Here is a 19,862-nt window from a genome sequence, read left to right on the forward strand (position 1 = left end):
AGGAGGGCACCCATTGACAGGAACTTAAAGTTCTTTGAGACTCCACATGGAGCCAGAGCATAGGTCCCCAGAAGGTTTACCTTCTTCCTCTAAAAATGGCAAATACAGTAAAACATCCAAGGCCCTCTTAATCTAAGGAGTTTGCCTTGCAGGATTGGGAATTTCTCATCATAGAAGTTTAAGGTACTTTACTTAACCCAATATAAAAATGTGATTTGGATAGTCAGCAAAACTCCCATAGTGCATTTTCCCTCCTAAGGGAAAAGGTAGAAAAAAATGCTCTCTACCTGTAATGACTTGGAGAACATTAGGTAAGAGCCCTGAATACAGCTGCATTACAGACCAACTATTCCCTATCCACAGGCTGTGTAGGTGTAGTCAAAGGAATTATTTGACTGCTGGTGGCCTCTGCCATAACCTGAGTTGTTAAAAAGAAATCCATTACAATGGATGGACAGTGGCTGTAAAAATTCCATTTAAAAAAAATGCTAGAGTACAGTTTTGAGAAAGATTGACCTGTTAACTAAGTTTATTTCATCTGGTACTTTGTATTGAGAGCTCAGTACCTGGCTGGCAGATCTGAAGAAGGCTCTCCCTAAAAGTTTCTGAATCACCAGGAAAAAACTGGAAATCGTAATGCTAGCCTCTAATTTTCTTTAATGCTTGAACGTTCTCTTCAACTTTCTTTACCACTAACATAGTGAGCAGAAGAGACTTGTGGTTTGCTATAGAAATTTCAATTGGTATCTGTGGTGAGTAGGTTGCTATAGGGCAGTGGTCACCAACTTGTCGATCATGATCAACTGGTTGATCCTAGAGGATCTCCCAGTCGATTGCAAACTCTGGTGGTGTGGTGGGGCTGCTGCTAAGGCAGGCTCCCTGCGTGCCCCGGCCCCACGCTGCTCCCGGAAACAGCCATGTGGCCCATGGGGCGGGGTCTTCCTCCATGCTCTGCTCCTGCCTGCAAGCACTGCCTCCGCAGGTCCCATTGGTTGGAAACGGGGAGCTGTGGCGAATAGGAGCTGTGGGGGTGGTGCTTACAGAGGGGCAGCGCGTGGAGCCATGTGCCTCCCACACCCTCCCGGAGCTGCAGGGACATGTTGGCCCCTTCTGGGAGCAGTGTGGAGCTGGGGTAGGGGAGCCTGCCGTAGCGACAGCCATGCTGCACTGCCGACTGGGAGTCGCCGGAGGTAAGTGCTCCTCAGCAGGAGGCCGCACCCCAGCCCTGAGCTCCCTCCTGCACCCCAAGCTGCAGCCCTGACCCCCCCCAGAGCCAGCATCCTGTACCTCCTCCTGCACCCAAACTCCCTCTCAGAGCCCACACCCTGCACCCCAACACTCTGATCCAGCCCAGAGCCCCCTCCTGCACCCAAACTCCCTCTCAGAGCTTGCTGAAAAGCCTTATGCTGATGTATCCCTCAGTCAGGAGACCTCCGCTTCCTTGGGATCTAACATTGTTCTGATGGGTTTGATGGGGCCACCTCTTGGGCCCTAAGAAACATATTCCTTCTTTCATCTATTCAACTTTCTAGTATCAATAACATCTGCTGGAAGGGTGGCAGAAAAACAAGCACTCATGATAAGACCTCAGTACACTATATTTTTTAAAGGCAGAATGACTTTGAGATTTTATCTGCCATTATTACCAAAGATAGTCTCTGACTGACTTTCATCTCTACCAACTAATTTGTCTGTCTGTAGTCTTTCTCAGTCCACATTCAACAAAGAAGGAGCTAGCTTTACACCGTACATTTACTTAGGGCACTCTCCGTCTACCTTGACAGGACTAAGCTAGTTAGGGTGTCCCCTAGATTGTTTATAGCTTATCTCAAGATAGGATGAAAGGTCAGGCTATATAAAGCAGAGATTTTTTAATTGGATTTCTATGTGTATTAAGTTATGCTATGAAATAGCCAAGTTAGACCCACCATTGAGGATTACTGTCCACAGTGTGAGAGCTCAAGCAGCTTCTACAACCTTCTTGAGAAATGTTTCAATAATAGAGATACATAGAGCATTTACCCAACAGTGGTCTATAGAGACAGCATCAAGATCTGATGCCCACATTGGGAAGGCTGTCTTGCAATTACCGTTCAGGTAGACTCTTGAACTCACCTACAGTGATCTAGGTCACTGCTTGTGAGTCACAGACAGTGGAATATATATGGACACACACTTGGAAAAGAAGAAAGGGTTGCTTACCTTGTACTAATGGTGGTTCTTCAAGATGTGTTGTCAATGTATATTCTATAGTCCGCCCTTCTTGCTCGCTACTGATGTGCCTGGTCCGTCACAAAGCAAATAGGTGTATTTCCCTGCAACAAAGAGTTTAGAACCTAGAACCTAGATATGATACAGCCAGTGAGAAAAAGAATAAACATGATGGGGACAGGAAGGGAAAAGGAAAGTTACATAAAAAAGATTATGCTCTGATGTGGTTACTGCATGTCCTCTTTGTTGTGAATAAAATCTTTATATTTGATAATAATGAAAATTAATAAGTTAATTTTTTATAGACTTTACAGTTGAAGTGAGAGCGATGCTTGCTGGGAGTATTCAGAATAGTGAGACACCTAACTATCACCTGTCTTTAGTGTGAAGAAGCCTTGTCTGTGCTTGCTGTGGGTCAGTTCCCCAACACCTCCAGCCTTTGGCCACACAAGCACTGCCTTCTAGGTGTCCTCAGGCCCCACTTTCTTTTTACAGGTGTACACTCCAACCCCAAGTCCTACGGACATCCCCCTGGAGTGTCCAGCTTCTGTTTCACTGGGCACTCACAGAATTCACAGATTCAGTACTCCCAAAGGAATGTACATGCCAGTTTACCTGTTTTACCTCAGGATCACCACTCCGCTAAACACACAGCACTTTGATATGTTTATAGTGAAAATAAGGACTTTATTTAACCATACATCTTTAACTTCATACATCTGATGAAGTGAGCTGTGGCTCACGAAAGCTCATGCTCAAATAAATTGGTTAGTCTCTAAGGTGCCACAAGTACTCCTTTTCTTTTTGCGAATACAGACTAACACGGCTGTTCCTCTGAAACCAAAAAAAAGAGAGATTCTGGTAATAGCAAGTAGATGGAAATATTAAACAAAGGGTTACATATAAAATAAGATCATAACATGCATTCTAGAACCTAGTATTACTTACCAGCATTTTTCAGCCAGCTATACTGTGATCCCATTTTCACAAAACAAGCCACACTCTCAGCTGGTCCCCTCAGTACAGGATGCAGACCGGCTCTGTACCTACAGTTATAATCCAAAAATCACTTGTAAATAGGACTCCCTCCTGCTGGTTTATTTCTTCCTGTAGATTTCCTCATTGAAAGATTTCACAATCCCTTGGTTAGCATTTGACTCGACTGTAAATGGGTCTCCATTGTGAACCATACAATACGCAATTTACTTGTAGACAGACACATAAACGTTTCATGCCTGAAAGAAACATGCTTCTCACCTTATGGTGACCAGCCCCAAATCACAGACCTTAAGAACATAATTTTCAGTATCTATACATAGCTCCTTACCTATTATCTTTACATAACATTTCACAATGATTATGAGGGCTGACGTGACATGGGCTTTCAGTAGAGACCTTACATGACACACTTTGGTGATCTAGTATGTAGATACCAAACACCCAGGAATCCCTGTAATCCTTATGCATCCTGGGTCCTCTGTCAGATGGCACCAAGAGATTTCTGTGTCACAGTGAGTTTTTAGGAGGGATTTGAATGAGGGAAAGGTATCAGCTTGACAGGTTTTTGAGGTGCTTTCCAGGCGAAAGGTACAGCCTGGAAGAAGATAATGTCAATATTATAGAGATCACTGAAACCTGTGCACTTGGTCTGGAGCCTTATGCAATATGAGAGATCCTGTATTCCAAAGAAGTAGAGGAGATGTTTGTTTCTATGCTAATCCTCTCAAGAAAGAAACCCTGATATAAAACCAGAAGTATCAGTCTACAAATGAAAATGAGATTTGTACAAGTGAGGGAAGGACAAAACATCCTAATAAAGATATGAAAATATGATGCAGAGAGACTCTTGTTACTGGTTTAGAGCAAAAGTTTCCCTTTCATAATAACTATTTCAAGTAACTTCTCAGTTTGGAAATAATTTAAAATAAAATTAAACTTTTTTTAATGCTACCAGCTGGATACTGTATAACTACTTTCTAGAAAAAAATATTCTGTTTTCTCCTTCAGATTATTGGCAGTCCGTCCCCTTCATCCTTGTTTAAGCACATAGTTCCAATGATGCGCTCTGAGAGCATGGAAATTACAGAATCCCTTGTGCTGGGACTTGGCAGGACCAATCCAGGAGCTTTTAGGTAATTTTTGTGCTCTAACCATTGTATTGCTAATTGATCATGAAAGTGTTCTGAACTCTTTTTTTAAGTTTTTAACTTTTAAAAACCACACACAAAGAAATATCCAACAGGCTTGAAAACTCCAGTGAATAGATCCTGTTTGTTAGCCGTTAGACGTGTGACAAAGGTTGCTAGATATTGAAATAATAGATACACAGACTGCACTTGAAGCCCAAATCACACTAGCTCTCAAGGTCAGTCAGTAGTTGTTGCTGTAGTTTTGGGTTAGAACAGTACATTTCCTCATCTCAGTTACATGGTCCTACAGCTCACTGTGCCTCCTGTGATATTTGACGTTTGTTTTTTATATTTAAATAACAATAAAAACCATCAATACAAAAAGCTCTCAGCACCCTAACTGTTAATTAAATTTACATTCATAAATTATGAGCCTCCAGCAGCAAAAAATACTCATAGAGAATTGACTAAGCCAATAAATCAAAGCAGCAAAACGGGCCCTCCTTCTTCGAGTGATGCTCCTCTATACGTATTTTATTCGATGTGTGTATCTGCTCCATGCACCTGAGGCTGGAAGATTTTTTACTAGGAGCATCCTTTTGTCTGCACCTGCACCTTTGTGCTCCAAACTGAAGGCATAAGGAGTGGTGTGGACTGACCACCTGTTCAGTTCCTTTCTACTGTTCGTGCTCTGAGACAGAATTCTTCCAATGTCTGCAGCTTTGCTAGCATTCCTGCTTCCAGTTCAGGTTTGTTGTAAATAGTTCTCCTTTGTCTTATAGTTAATTTAGTTTTACTCTTTGTCAGTCAGTTAGTCTTAGCAGAGGTCTGGAGGTTCCTGGGATATGAAGCATGCCCAAGATCCTTGGCATTAAGTCATGCATGGCCTGTCCCTGGTCTTCCTGGTTAGTAAATTCCACAATACTTGTTTATGTTGGTTTTGGGAGTCACATATTCCCTCCAAGTGCAATATTTGTCATGCCTTTCTCTCTCGGACTTGACATTTGAGTATTCTCGCTCTGAATTTTCTTGATGTAGTCCTCTTTGAGGCCCCAGTCCAGCAACCCTGAGCTATCAGACCCCCCCTGTACATTGGCTGGAGGCATTAAGACGTGCCCTTCTGAGTACACTACTCCCTGACTCTGGATCATTGGAGGTCACAACTGAAGACCCCAGCAGACAGCGCAGATGGAAGGAGAGTGTGAGCAAACACTTGCATAAAAAACAAGCAAAAAACAGCTCCCAAGTCCTCATCTAAGAAGAGGACTTAATCCCCTACATTCAGATGTGGTGAGACTCCATGCTCTGGTACAGGTGTGTCAGGAGCAGACAGGGAGCATGAATCTGCACTGTTAGCACTGAGAGCCAAGAGTGCTCTGAAGTGAGTGGCCCCAGCAAGATGAGGAAGGCAATGACTGCTGACTATACCAGCAATACCATCTCATGGTAAAAGGAGGATTCTGCAGTATCAGCTCCCCCGATCTAACCTAAATAGACACCATCGGATCCACCAAGAAGCAGAAGCCCTTCCCACTCCCTATCTTCTAAAGCTGGGTACTACATTCTATATGACCTGGACATCACTGATATCGTCATAACCAGTGATCACGAGACACGTACCCACTCCTTTGGTGCAGCATTCACCGATACTGTCAACCAGCTAAGACTCTACCATAGGGTTCTCAACCTTTTTCTTTTTGAGTGGTGCACGCCACGCTTCCCACCCCACCCCCCCAACAGCATGCTGTAAAAACTCCACGGCCCACGTGTGCCACAACAACTGTTTTTTCTGCATATAAAAGCCAGGTCCAGGGTTAGGGGGTAGCAAGCAGGGCAGTTGCTCGGTGCCCCACACCACAGGGGACCCCGTGAAGCTAAGTTGCTCAGGCTTTGGCTTCAGCCCTGGGTGGTGGAGCTTGGAGCCCTGGGGCTGAAGTCTTTCTGCTTTCAGCTTTCTGCCCTGGGCCCCAGCAAGTCTGATGCCAGCCCTCTTGGCAGACCCCCTGAAACCTACTTATGGCCCCCCAGGCGGCCCCAGACCCCTGATTGAGAACCACTGCTCTACCAGGCATCCAGTACCATTAGCTCCAATTATGGTATATGAGGATACACATTCCTTGGATGAACTCCAGATAAAGACTCTGACTCCCTTGTCTGCACTGAGGCACAAGAGTAGCCCATATAGGGGTTTCAGGTTCTGCAAGACTCCTCCCTCCTTCCTTCCACATGACATATCTAGTGCAGGACAATAGGTAAACTCTCCATGGGGCCACATCCTTTCTTCTACTTGTCCTGTTAGGATTCCTGGACCTATATTTGAGACCCCTGAGTTCAGGGGATCAGAGCAAGAGTTCAGAGAGAGATTGCCTCGTTGAGATAAACCATAGTTATCTCAGGAGCAATATGAAGAAGAGGAGCAATAGGAATAAACAATCACTTTGTGGCACTATCCTCATCTCCTGAGGAGGCAGTTGCACCAGCCTCACCATCACCACCAGAGTGGATTGTGGATGCACTCCAGTCCCTCTAGAGGAAGGATTGTGGATGGATTCTGAGAAGAATTGTGGATGCACTCCAGTCCCTCTAGAGGAAGGATTGTGGATGGATTCTGAGAAGAATTGTGGATGCACTCCAGTCCCTCTAGAGGAAATCCAGGACTCCACTCACAATTTGCTAGATATCATCCAGAGTGCTGGCACTAGCACGGTGGCACTTCTTATCAATGAGGCTATATTTAGAGCCAGCTGAGATGGTCTGGCATACACCAGCCACTTGCACCCCCTGCTCTGTAGAAGACAAAGAAACATTTTGTACCATCTAAGTGGTAAGCTAAGGGCATCTAAGCTAACAGAACCATTAGGAAAGGGATAGATAATACAGAAAATATTATACGACTATATAAATCCATAGTACTTTATGGTATGCCCGCACCTTGAATACTGAGTTTAGTTCCGGTCACCCCATCTCAAAAAAGATGTTTTAGAATTGGAAAAGGTACAGAGAATGAAGAGGAGGCAATAGGAATAAACAATCACTTTGTGGCACTTTGTTTCATATCCTAATGAATGATTAGGATATGAAACAACTTCTATACGAGGAGGATTAAAAAGACTTGGACTTTTCAGCTTACAAAAGAGATGATTAAGGGAGGATATTATAGAGGTCTATAAAACTGTGAATGGTGTGGAGAAAGTGAATTAAGGAAGTGTTATTTATGCCTTTACATAATACAAGAACCAGATGTCACCCAATGAAATTAATAGGTTGCAGGTTTAAAACAATTATAAGGAAATACTTCTTCACACAACACCAAGTCAAACTGTGGAACTCTTTGTCATGGGATGTTGTGAAGGCCAAAAGTATAATTGGGTTTTTAAAAAAATTAGATAAGTTCATGGAGAATAGGTATATCAGTGGCTATAAGTCAAGATGGTCAGGGACGCAACCCCATACTCTAGGTGTCCCTAACCTATGAATGCATAAAACTGGAACTGGATGACAGGGGATGGATCCCTCAATAATTGCTGTGACCTGCTTATTCCTTCTGGCCATGGTCAGAAGACAGGATACTGGACTGGATGGTCTGATTCAGTATAGCTATTCTTATGGAATTAAGACTCGTCTAGCCATCGTGCAAGAAATTCTGCAACCAAAGGTCACCTCTCTTCAGATTTTAACAGACTATACAACCATTCTGTATTATATCAATTTGCAGTGGAAAGTGGGCTCAATGCTTCTGGATCAGGAAGCCATGAAATTTTTGAACTCATGTCAATCACCATGTCACCCTTGCAATTCTCCATCTTCCAGAAGAAGAAAACAGCCACCACAGGAAGTTAAGCACCCAGAAGGAGAGATTCCCTCAAACTGACGATGACCAGTACTCTGCTTGCATGATGGACTATGGAATGGACTTGTTTGCCACAGAACGCAATATTAAGTGCAAGCAATTCTGCTTCAGGAGGGAGACGTCTGAAATCTTTAATAGATGCATTGCTCCAGTCATATGTTTATCTGTGCTTTTCCTCCAATATTTCTTATTACAAATTGCTGCAGAAAAGCAGATGAGAAAGCATCATGGTGTTTCTTGTAACCTGAGCATGGCCCCTTCAGTTATGGCACTCTGACTTACTTCACTTGGTTTTTGATCCTTTAATCTTTAGTTCCACACAGCTCAGTAGATCTGCACTAGGAGTAGAGCCAGATTCTGTACATTGATTCCTGAGCTGAGGCTCAGAAACTGGCTGTTGAGCATTTTGGACATGATTGCATTGGGTAAGTCCAGAAACTTCTGCTGGAGAACAGGAAACCTTCCACCAGAAACTCCTACTGTTTGAAATGGAAATGGTTCTCCATCTGGGCAAGACAGTAAATATCTTCTTCTTCCAGTCATCTGTTCCCTTTGTTCTGAACTACCAGTTTCACCTTGAATGATCTGGTCTCTCTTTCAACTCCGTGTGTGTGTGCGCCAGTTTGTGATTTTGGCATTTTCTTCACAATGACAGGTCTCTCCTGAATTCTTTCATCTTATAGTGACAAGATTTTTCTAAAGACTCTATTTCACATATTTATTCTTCTTTGGGAGCCTGGAGAGTTTGAAAGATCCAGGCATTAATGGCTGGGGCATTGTTTACTATATTCCATAAAAATAAGGCCATAATTTGTCATCACCCCAAATTCTTATCTAAATTGGTCCCTGATTTCTTCCAGAATCAGTCAGCTTGCCCAAACCCCTTTCACTACCAGGGATGATTGGCCTATAGTCTAGATATAAGAAAGCGCTATGCTACCATCTGACCAAGATAAAGCCATTCTTTCAAACATCTTCTTAGATTGTAGCAGAATACAGATCAGTCATTTTCTATTCAAGGACTCATCAAGGGTATCAGACTATCCATATTCTCAGTGCTATGAACTAGCTGGGATTCTATTAATAACAAGTGTCGGGCCACATGCCACCAAATCTGAAGTCTGGGGGCTGCTTGTTATACTGTGCTGTCTCAGATACTGGTGTTGTAATAGATGGTAAATTCCTTTTCGGTTATTATTAGTTTGAGAAATGTCAGATTGATGTTCTGTCTTCCTTATTAGCAAAGTCTGTGTCCTGTCTTTTAAATATTAATTTGTTTCATAAAGTCACTGTCAATGAAAGCAAAACTAGAAATATTTTCATTTTTAATATAAGTTTTACAACATTTGTTTCTGTAAGACATTTTGCTTCTTCACTACTAATTCAGTGATTGGTCTATCATTTTTATCCAGGGAACTAATAGAAGAATTACATCCTATAATTAAGGAAGCACTTGAAAGAAGACCAGAGGTAATAAGGATATTTTTATTTGTGCTCAGGATCATATAACTATTTTTCCACAAACATCGTAGAAAAATATTACTATCTGTTCTCTAATGGCGATGGCTAACATAAAATAATGTAGCTTAAATAAATAACTAAAATTGTCAAAACTTTTTTTATTCCTTTCAAGGTAACTTGCATGTATATTAATTATTTTTTTAAATCAAATCCTTAACTTTAGAACTATGTACTGAAGGCCCCTCTTGCCACAGTAATTTTGTTAGTAATAGATAATAGTTTAAAATATTTTTTTCCACCTTATTTTTTATGTCCCGGTATCCAAGTCAAATGCAGTCTGTTTGCTTTTGCTCAGAATGTTGTGTTGGTGAGATCCCATCAGTCAGAGAGGCTCAGTGTGCACTGCACATAGGAGTGAGAAAAATATGGTTTCTCTAACTAGGACAATTTTTGGAGAAAACATGAACTTACCTGACCTCTTCCAGCCCTATGAACAAGGCTTCTCTGATGGATAGCATATCACCAGTATGTATGGTACATATTGAAGTGTGGAACCAAACAAGTGCTTTTAACCTGCAGTGAGCCTGGATGTCAGTATATTCAAAGGAAAACAAAAAGATGACACAAAACAGTGCATTATTTGTTCTATGATAGCACTGAAAGTCCTTAATAAGCATCAAGACCCCAGTGTGGTAGGTGCTGTATGAACACAGAGTAAAAGACAATTGATAGGTATCCTAGATAATAACTTTTATTTTTGATCATTTGCTCTGAATTTTATATTTTAAGTATAGCTGATAGGAACATCCAGTCACACAACTGTGTGCCATAATGCATTTTTTTCAAAGTCCTACATTTACCTATGCTAGTCATACAAATGCCAGTCTTTACACGTCTGTACTTTACAGTATGGTGGGGTGAAATGTAAAGATGCAATATACTATTACAGAAGATCATGTCAAATTTAATTTCAGAGAACTTTATTCATGTGGTGTTATTCATGTATAACTTAGTGGTTTGAGTTCAATTGGCACATCATTGGAATAAGTAGACTGTACTATATTTAGAACTAAAGTTACCATTGGGATCAAATGGTAAACAATGAGGGTAATTGTTTTCCTTCTTTTCTTCACAACGTGTTTGCTATATAAGACACAAATTTAAATATAACTGCCCCCCTTGAAGAGTTTACAATCTGAGACCTGGATTCTGCCATTGCTACTCAGGCTAAGTTGTCCCATTGATTTAAATGGGACTTCTGGCAGAGTATGGTGCTACTCATGTGAGTAAGGGAGGCAGAGCTTGGTTCTAAAAGATTGTTAGCTTTGTTGAAGGCCAACATCTGACCCTTTTCCTTATTCCACAAGTAGTCCCAGGGATTGGTGTGGGGGCAAAATCTGACTCTAAACAACCTATTTTAGTTAGGGTAACAGTTTCCACCTGTCCCTCTTACTCCAGCTAGTCCCTGCTCAGTTCACGCCCTGTAGAAACTGTGATATTCAAAAAGCATTATAAAGTAAATCAGACCAAAACTCTCCTATTTTCATTCTTTTTTATTTTAATGTGTGCTCTGATGATTTACGACATGTTATTACAGAAGCCCATAACTGAATCACTCTCTCTTAACAATCTAAATCATGGAGCAATACTTTTCCATTGTACCCAGTTGAAGAAGTAAATAATAGTGTTCTTCGTGGAAGTCTGAGAGGTTACACAAGGAATGAATGTGACCCGTTATCTAGTCCATTAAAATTGTACAGTAAATCTGTTAACTGTTTAAATAAAAAAAGTCTGTGACTCACTACTGAAAGCTGTAGTGGTACCGACATGAGTGGAGTCATGACTCTCTTTGTGTCCCTATGGCCCAACTGATATTATCCTTATTTATTCCACTGCTCCATGTAATTTTGTATTTTTCCATTGAACAGAATATGAAACGACGCAGGCGTCGAGATATTTTACGAGTACAGCTAGTACGAATATTTGAACTGCTGGCAGATGCTGGTGTTATTAGTCACAGGTAGGTGTGGAGTTGATGAGAAGGCATTGTTTATTTCCCTAACAAACTTCTGAATTAAGAGACAATAGTTTCTCTATACATTTGTCTGTTTCACCTTATGGTACAACTGAACAATCACTTAAAATTAATTTAGAGCAGCATAATACACAATAATCCCCGTAAGGGATTATTCCCCATTAGTCTTGTAGGAGGATTTCAATGACAATAATATTTCACTATTATAATAGCATACTGGAATAATCAATATTTTGCCTTGTTCCCATGTTTTCTTTAAAGACCAAATAAAGCAAACAAACAAAAATCCATAAGGAGTTTGTAAATACTAATTTTAAAAACAAAAAGATATGCTGATCAATATCTATACATTTACATCTGTTAAGTTTCTGACCACTCTATTTTATCTGAAATGCCATGGAACATCTCACGGTTTCAATGAGATGCGTAAGTGTGACACACAGGTTTGTGTTTGCATGTGTGTTCTTTTTGTATATGACCTTGTCAGTAGTGAATGAGTTAAGTTACAGGATCAAGTATAAAGCCCTTGAGCTACTTTTATAGTTGAGATCCCAAGCTGGAGACAGATATTCTAACTGGGCTCTTCCTGCAGTAACATCCTGATGTTATACAATGAGTCCTGTGAAAAGAAGAAAATGTGATTTATTAATATTGAACCCCCTGGAGATATTTAAAATAAAACATGGGGTGGCAGGGGAGGTAGGAATATAAACGTTTGTTAATGTAGTCTAAAATGTAAGGTATCACTTTTATGGAAGTCCTTTAAGATTTATAAATCAAGCATAATTTTGATGATAGTCTCTTGTAAATTTTGAGTATTGGGAGGGTAAAAAAGTGAAAGGGTGAATGTATCTGCCATTGTTATTGTGTAACTTTGTGCCAAATAATTTGACTTTTGATTCTAAAGGTTAAAAGAGGAAAAAAATCCAATAAAATATTATGTAAAATGAGGGACATTTTGATTTCAGTACTGCAAAAAATCTATATAGCACCTTATTCCCTCAAGATTCTCACTGAGGCTAATCAGACTGTGCACAGGCATAAAGTACCACGTGCGTGGAAGCCTTTGCAGAATCATGGCCTTCGAAAATTCTCTTGCTAAACAGCTAAATTGAGAATGGACTTAAACTTTTGTACACTACACTATTGTATGTTCTAGCTTCTGCACAGTATAAACCGTGGCAGCTCTGTTGTCTGAGCTGATGTCACCACCATATTATAATAGAAAGTTTTATAGTGCCGGTTAACATATACAATTATATGCGGATCGTTAAAGTAGATATGCAAAAGTGATAGGTACTAAACATTTCAACAGCTTCAATTCAAGGGGAAAATATCTTTATTTTACAAATTTATGATAGTGACGAGTGTTTGTCATATTATCATGCATAACTGTTAGCTGGCTATACTGATTAAGAGCAACTGGTTGAAGCTGAAGCGGATCAAGACCGAAGTTATGTTTGTGGGTAGAGGGGAAAGCAGTTTGCAGCCGCAGAGCAGTCTCCTTTGATGAAGATATATACCCACAATTGGTGAATTCAGTTTGTAGTTTAGAAGTTTAGGATTTCTTGGTAACACTAAGCTCTTATATAGCAGCAGCGTCTATGAGTAACACCTTCTACCATCTCTGAGTGACTAGGAGACTTTGTCCCATCCTGGTGGACAATGACCTGCCCTCAGTAATAAGTTGTTTTTTTTTGTCACCTCCCAGCTGGACTATGCAGTATACCTGCGTATGAAGCCATCAGCCCTTAAACTCCAGCTAGTAGAGGATCTCCTCAGCAACATAGGCTACTGCCAGCACATCAAATCTGTCCTCCACTCTATACACTGGCTTGCCATCGAATATGAGTAATATTCAGGTCTTAGTCCTTGTCTTCAAGGTACTCACTGGCCTGCGCTCAACATATCAAAAAGTAGGCTAGAGCTCCAGGATGAGGATTGTTGTTGACAACTCTGCTGCTTGACTGTGCAGGAGACAGAACTTTCTCTGTTGCCAGTCTGAGTCTGTGGAACAAACTCTTACAGGAACTGAGGACTACTGCAAACTTCACCATTTTCTGCTCCAAGGGCAAGGCACACTTCTTTGACCTGCCTTCTCTAATATAAACATATCACTGTGTACATTTAAAGAAAAAAAATCCTACCAGTACAAAACATTCCATTGCATGCACAGTTCTCTTCCAGAGGACAAGATGAGAGAGCATCAACCACATGTGACAGATGTTACTCACGTTACTTAAAGCACTACTAGAAAGCACTCAGATGCCATAGTAATGAGGCTGATATAAGAACCTATTTAGAATAGGTTTCAGAGTAGCAGCCGTGTTAGTCTGTATCCATGAAAAGAAAAGGAGTACTTGTGGCACCTTAATAAATTTGTTAGTCTCTAAGGTGCCACAAGTACTCCTTTTCTTTTTATTTGGAATAGAGTATATAGCTGCTGTTTCCAGTTAGTACTCTGCAGTATAAGCATAAAATACTGAGGACCTTTGTCTCTGGCTCAGAAAATAAAGTATTTACTTTTTGACCAAGCACATTGAAATTATCCTTTTATTTTAGGTGTGTACCTTGTTCGTTTATAATGTGCAAGCATTTTCAGGGGGTAGGGGGTGTTAAACCATAACCCTGAACAAAAAATTATGATTCTGTTTTAGTATTAGAGATGCTCCTGATTTACAAGGGCTGGTTATTGGGTCCGGTTTCATTAGTGCTTTTCTTGCTAAGACAACAAAAATGTGGTAAGAAAGGGCCTCGAACCAAATACCAGTAAAATGACTTGGTTTAGTAAAAAGTCTTTTAAAAGAAAGTTCTTGAATTTTGCATATCCTTTGAAGCTTTTTAAAGAAATATATAGTATGTCTCTACTTATCATAATACTGTGAATATTTTATTTTTATTTTTAAGTGCAAGTGGTGGCCTTGATAATGAAACACATTCCCTCAACAACACTTTATTGGAGTATGTCGATCTCACTAGACAACTCCTGGAGGCAGAAAATGAAAAGGACTCTGACACATTGAAAGATATCCGATGCCATTTTAGTGCCTTAGTGGCAAATATCATTCAAAATGTTCCAGGTATGCTCAATACACTTTAATAGGTTTTGATGACTTATTTTAGTACAGCAGAAATACACATTGTTCCTGAAGTTATAGAAATTTACCATGCTAAAAATGGTATTTAAAACTGACAATATGAACTTTTCAGAAGTGATCACTGATAGTATTTTTAAATCTAAAAATTAAATTCTTGTTACTAAAAGACTTGGTTACCAAGTTTGAACATATTTCTTTCCGGGCTAATAATTGCTAAACTCCTTGTGTACTGCTTCTGTTCTTTCATACCAGTGACATTCATTCGATGATATAATAACTTATTTTTTAAAAAGCCGTTATGCTGTTGAACTTTGCCTGTATAGTACCGTGCTTGTTTCTAATTCATTTGGGGAGGCATTTGGGTAATTTTTTTGTTTTTGTTTTTTGTCTTATAAGTTTAGTGTACAAATTCTGTAGTGAAAAATTGGTCAAACACTGTTTGTGCTTTTCTTACAGTGCACCAGAGAAGAAGTGTCTTTCCTCAGCAGAGCCTACGTCACAGTCTCTTTATGTTGTTCAGTCACTGGGCAGGTCCATTTAGCATCATGTTTACCCCCCTGGATAGATACAGTGATAGGAACATGCAGATAAACAGACACCAGTACTGTGCTTTGAAGGTATTTTAACACTTTCTGAATTTGAGAAATTATTTCCCTGTATTGTCCTTACTTAAACATTTTTGCCAGTTTGCACTTCTTTGCCATTAGTCCAAACATGGAATTTTCCTTGTCCTGGCTGATGTAGGCAAATGTTATCTCAGCCCAAAATTACTCCTGGATTAATTATTTTTACATTCTAATCAGAACTTCTCCTGCCCCCTTCCCACTGCTGTAATTTCAGCATGGTCCTGCAGCAAGTACAAGTTGATATTAGTGCTAAGCTTCCCATGCCCTCATTCCCCAATTGCTCAGCGAGATAGAATTTCAGTATTGTTCAGATCAACGATCTTCTGAATCAGAGTGCATTACAGTATAGCACCAGCCAAACTAATGTACTATCTCTTATGGAACAAAGGTAAACTTTTCAGAACAGATAGCTTCTCCTGTCTGGGAATTCAGAGCTGTAGGGTTGGTTCTGTGATTCCTTGAACAAAATGTTAAACAGAGTTCCTGGTGGCCTTGCTCCTGGCAGTGGTCTGAATAGATGTTAGAGTCCTCTGATAGTATTTTAAAGGATTAGCTATAACTGCTCTAGCCCAATCTGATTATTCAAACATGTTGTTTTTTCAATTACTTTCTAAAGGCTATGTCTGCTGTACTGTGTTGTGGCCCTGTTGCAGATAACGTAGGACTCTCATCAGATGGTTATTTGTACAAATGGCTGGATAATGTTTTGGATTCACAAGACAAAAAGGTAAAGTAGGCAGAATCAGTAAATGTTTGTTAACCATCAGTGTGTGATTTAAGAATCTTGAGGTCAAATTGGCACAAATGTTCTAGATCAGCTTGCGCCTTATACATCTTTATTATTATTACTTATTAATGCATTTAGTTACAGTGGTGCTCACTAGGCACTATCTGATCACTCAAGAAAGATGGTCCCTGCTCCCAAGCAGCTCGCAGTCTAAGAGCAGGCAGACAAGTAGACAGAAGTTAGGTGAAAGGGAACAGGAACAACAACTGACAAATTATATACAAATCAGTTGATTCACTGTAAGCAGCAGCACAGCAGTAGTGGGTCTCTGAGAGAATTAAAGATGGCTGGGGTAGGGACTTTATGCATCAGCTCAGTGAGATTGTATCATGCATAGGGAATTATGAAGACAAAACTTCTCAAGTCTAAAGGGAAATTATTGTTGGTTTCATTTCTCTGTATTACAGTAGCTCCTAGGTGGCCTATTGTGCTAGATAATATGTGAACATATAGAAAGACTTGATTCTTATCCCAAAGAATTTACAATCTAGAGCTCTGATTCAGGAAAGCGCTTAAGGAAAGTCCATCACTTAAGTCCCACTGAAATCAGTGGAATTAAGCATGTGCTTAACTGCTGTCCTGCATCCTGTGCTTTCAGGACATGGCCTAGGTCAAGACATAAAACAAGTGAGAATAACAAACAATAGGAGGGTAGGGTTTGGGAGAATGAGGATAAAATTAATGGAGTACTTGTGGCACCTTAGAGACTAACAAATTTATTTGAGCATAAGCTTTCATGAGCTACAGCTCACTTCATCGGATGCATGCAGTAGAAAATACAGTGGGGAGATTTTATATACACAGAGAACATGAAACAATGGGTGTTACCATACCCACTGTAACGAGAGTGATCAGGTAAGGTGAGCTATTACCAGCGGGGGCGGGTAAAAATACCCAAACCTTTTGTAGTGATAATCAAGGTGGGCCATTTCCAGCAGTTGACAAGAACATGTGAGGAACAGTAGGGGGGCGGAAATAAACATGGGGAAATAGCTTTACTTTGTGTAATGACACATCCACTCCCAGTCTTTATTCAAGCCTAAGTTAATTGTGTCCAGTTTGCAAATTAATTCCAATTCAGCAGTCTCTTGTTGGAGTCTGTTTTTGAAGTTTTTTGTTGAAGAATTGCCACTTTTAGGTCTGTAATCGAGTGACCAAAGAGATTGAAGTGTTCGCCGACTGCTGAACTGGAATTAATTTGCAAACTGGACACAGTTAACTTAGGCTTGAATAAAGACTGGGAGTGGATGTGTCATTACACAAAGTAAAGCTATTTCCCCATGTTTATTTCCGCCCCCCTACTGTTCCTCACATGTTCTTGTCAACTGCTGGAAATGGCCCACCTTGATCATCACTACAAAAGGTTTCCCCACCCTCCCTCCCTCCTGCTGGTAATAGCTCACCTTACCTGATCACTCTCGTTACAGTGTGTATGGTAACACCCATTGTTTCATGTTCTTTGTGTATATGAAATCTCCCCACTGTATTTTCTACTGCATGCATCCGATGAAGTGAGCTGTAGCTCACGAAAGCTTATGCTCAAATAAATTTGTTAGTCTCTAAGGTGCCACAAGTCCTCCTTTTCTTTTTGCAGATACAGACTAACATGGCTGCTACTCTGAAACCTGATAAAATGCATGATATTATGCAGTCATATGGTCCAATAAAGTTCACAACTTAATTCTACAAAACTGTTAAATAGATATTTTTAAGGTTTACTGTTTTTATTTTTTAAAAATTAAATCTTGCTTATTGCAACTCGTTAGTTTTAAATGTCAGCTGTTCTTGTGAAAATTATTTTGTAAACCATTGCCTTTTACTGTTTTTTTAAATTGTTTAAACTGTTGTCTGGTCTATAGGTGCATCAGTTAGGCTGTGAGGCAGTTATGCTGCTGTTGGAGCTCAACCCTGACCAGAGTAACCTCCTGTATTGGGCTGTGGATCGGTGTTACACAGGTTCCAAGCGGGTTGCAGCTGGTTGTTTTAAAGCCATAGCCAGTGTGTTTCAGAACAGGTACAAAAGAGAATTTTTAAATTTACAATTCAGATTCCCAAATTGCAATTTTAAATAGAATTAATGTTTTGTTTTCTCTTAAATGTAACATGTTTTCCATATTGTTTTCAATGTTAAACATTTCAAAGCATCGAACTATATTATCCTATACAATACTTAAACTAAATGAATTTACCTTTGCTTAGCTAATTCATGGTTAAAATAGCTAAATATACAGTGAAAGTTTTGTTATCTGGCCCTGTACGAACCAGAAGCTTTATAAACGGGCATTTCTAATCTTCGGAGAAAGTCCCATTTATAGTCCGGTTGGCGTGGGGCCGGCAGGCTCCCTGCCTGGTGCCACATGGCTCCCAGGAAACAGCGACATGTCCTAGGTGGAGGGTTGGCCACGAGGGGTTTGGTGTGGGGAAGGAGGTTGGGGTGCTGGAGAGGGCTCGGGGAAGGGGGTTGGGGTGCGGGAGGGGGCTTGGAGTGCTGGATCTGGGGGGCGCTCACATTGGGCGGAACAGGTCGACGCGGGGAGCAGCCCAAGGTGATTCCTACCCAGATCTGGCACCCCGAGTCCCCTCCTGCACCCAAACTCCCTCCCAGCGCCCGCATCCCACACGCCCGCCAATGCTCCAGCCCCACACCCCCACCCGCACCCAAACTCTCTCCATCTTAGTTAACCGGCATTATTCACTTACCTGAACCCCCCCAATCTCCCAACATGCCAGATAAAACAGATTTAACTATATTTTAAAAAATGTTATTTTAACTGATATTTACGATTCTTCTCTAGGGATTACCAATGTGATACAGTGATCATCCTAAATCTGATAATGTTTAAAGCCGCTGATTCTGCTAGGGCTATCTATGAAGTTGCTATGCAACTATTACAGGTTTGTGAGAAAATTTCATTTTAATATATTGTATGTTTAAAAAAAGATTTTTCTGGTATCATGCAGCTTTATCTTCATCAATGAAATGCAGAGTGCATTTTTTTTTATTTTTATTTTTGTTGCATTTTTAGTAAAGATTTAGGGACAGATCATTTTCTTTTGTGAATCTGCACAGGTAAATTGACTTTGATGGAGCTATCTGGCCATGTACTCTAGCTGAGGATCTGGGCCGTATTGTTTCATAGCATCTTTTTAAAATATAAAAGCTAGATTACGGTTTTCAAGTTGGCCCTGTGAAAGGGATAGTGTGTAGCAGTGCCATTCCAGGATTATCACAGGGAAAGCACAATTCTTTCCCTGCACCCCACTTTTGCCAGTAGGCTAGTAATTTGCCTCAAGTCTTTAGCGTCAGGCCAAGGTTTTGCTTACTCCCCACTCATCTACTTGGAGGAAGGAATAGTGTGGACAATAGCAACATCTACTTACCCCTATGCTTCCAGTCCCAAGATCTGGGGAGGCAATGCATTGGAGGCAAGGTGCCTTACTTTATCTTATGCCTCTGTGTGGCCACCTGGCCTAGCCCACAAATGGGTGGGATTTTTAAGAGGTCTCACTGTTGCCTAAACACTATTCCTATTGAATTCAATGGGAACTTTATTGTTGACGTCAGTGTGAGCAGAGTTAGGCCAATGCTGAGCACTTCTGAGATTCTCCCCTCTGTTCCTATGTGAATGTCAGTGCTTAAGATCAATCAAACTAAAATAAAACCG

General features: G+C 40.5%; 1 protein-coding gene across 12 annotated transcripts in view; it reads left to right on the plus strand.

The window, feature by feature from the left end:
- The window catches only part of FRYL (FRY like transcription coactivator), a 415,631-nt gene that overhangs the window by 250,812 nt on the left and 144,957 nt on the right, over positions 1–19,862 (plus strand). For all 12 annotated transcript variants that reach the window (XM_048848366.2, XM_048848367.2, XM_048848354.2 and 9 more), the window contains 8 exons: positions 4,219–4,343; positions 9,603–9,660; positions 11,580–11,671; positions 14,594–14,766; positions 15,241–15,401; positions 16,027–16,137; positions 18,057–18,211; positions 18,993–19,092. In XM_048848366.2, coding sequence (XP_048704323.1) covers positions 4,219–4,343; positions 9,603–9,660; positions 11,580–11,671; positions 14,594–14,766; positions 15,241–15,401; positions 16,027–16,137; positions 18,057–18,211; positions 18,993–19,092 — 975 coding nt within the window. The remainder of the gene's footprint in view (positions 1–4,218; positions 4,344–9,602; positions 9,661–11,579; positions 11,672–14,593; positions 14,767–15,240; positions 15,402–16,026; positions 16,138–18,056; positions 18,212–18,992; positions 19,093–19,862) is intronic.

The sequence above is a fragment of the Caretta caretta genome, chromosome 4 (assembly GCF_965140235.1).
Source record: "Caretta caretta isolate rCarCar2 chromosome 4, rCarCar1.hap1, whole genome shotgun sequence".
In the NCBI taxonomy this organism is placed as follows: domain Eukaryota; kingdom Metazoa; phylum Chordata; order Testudines; family Cheloniidae; genus Caretta; species Caretta caretta.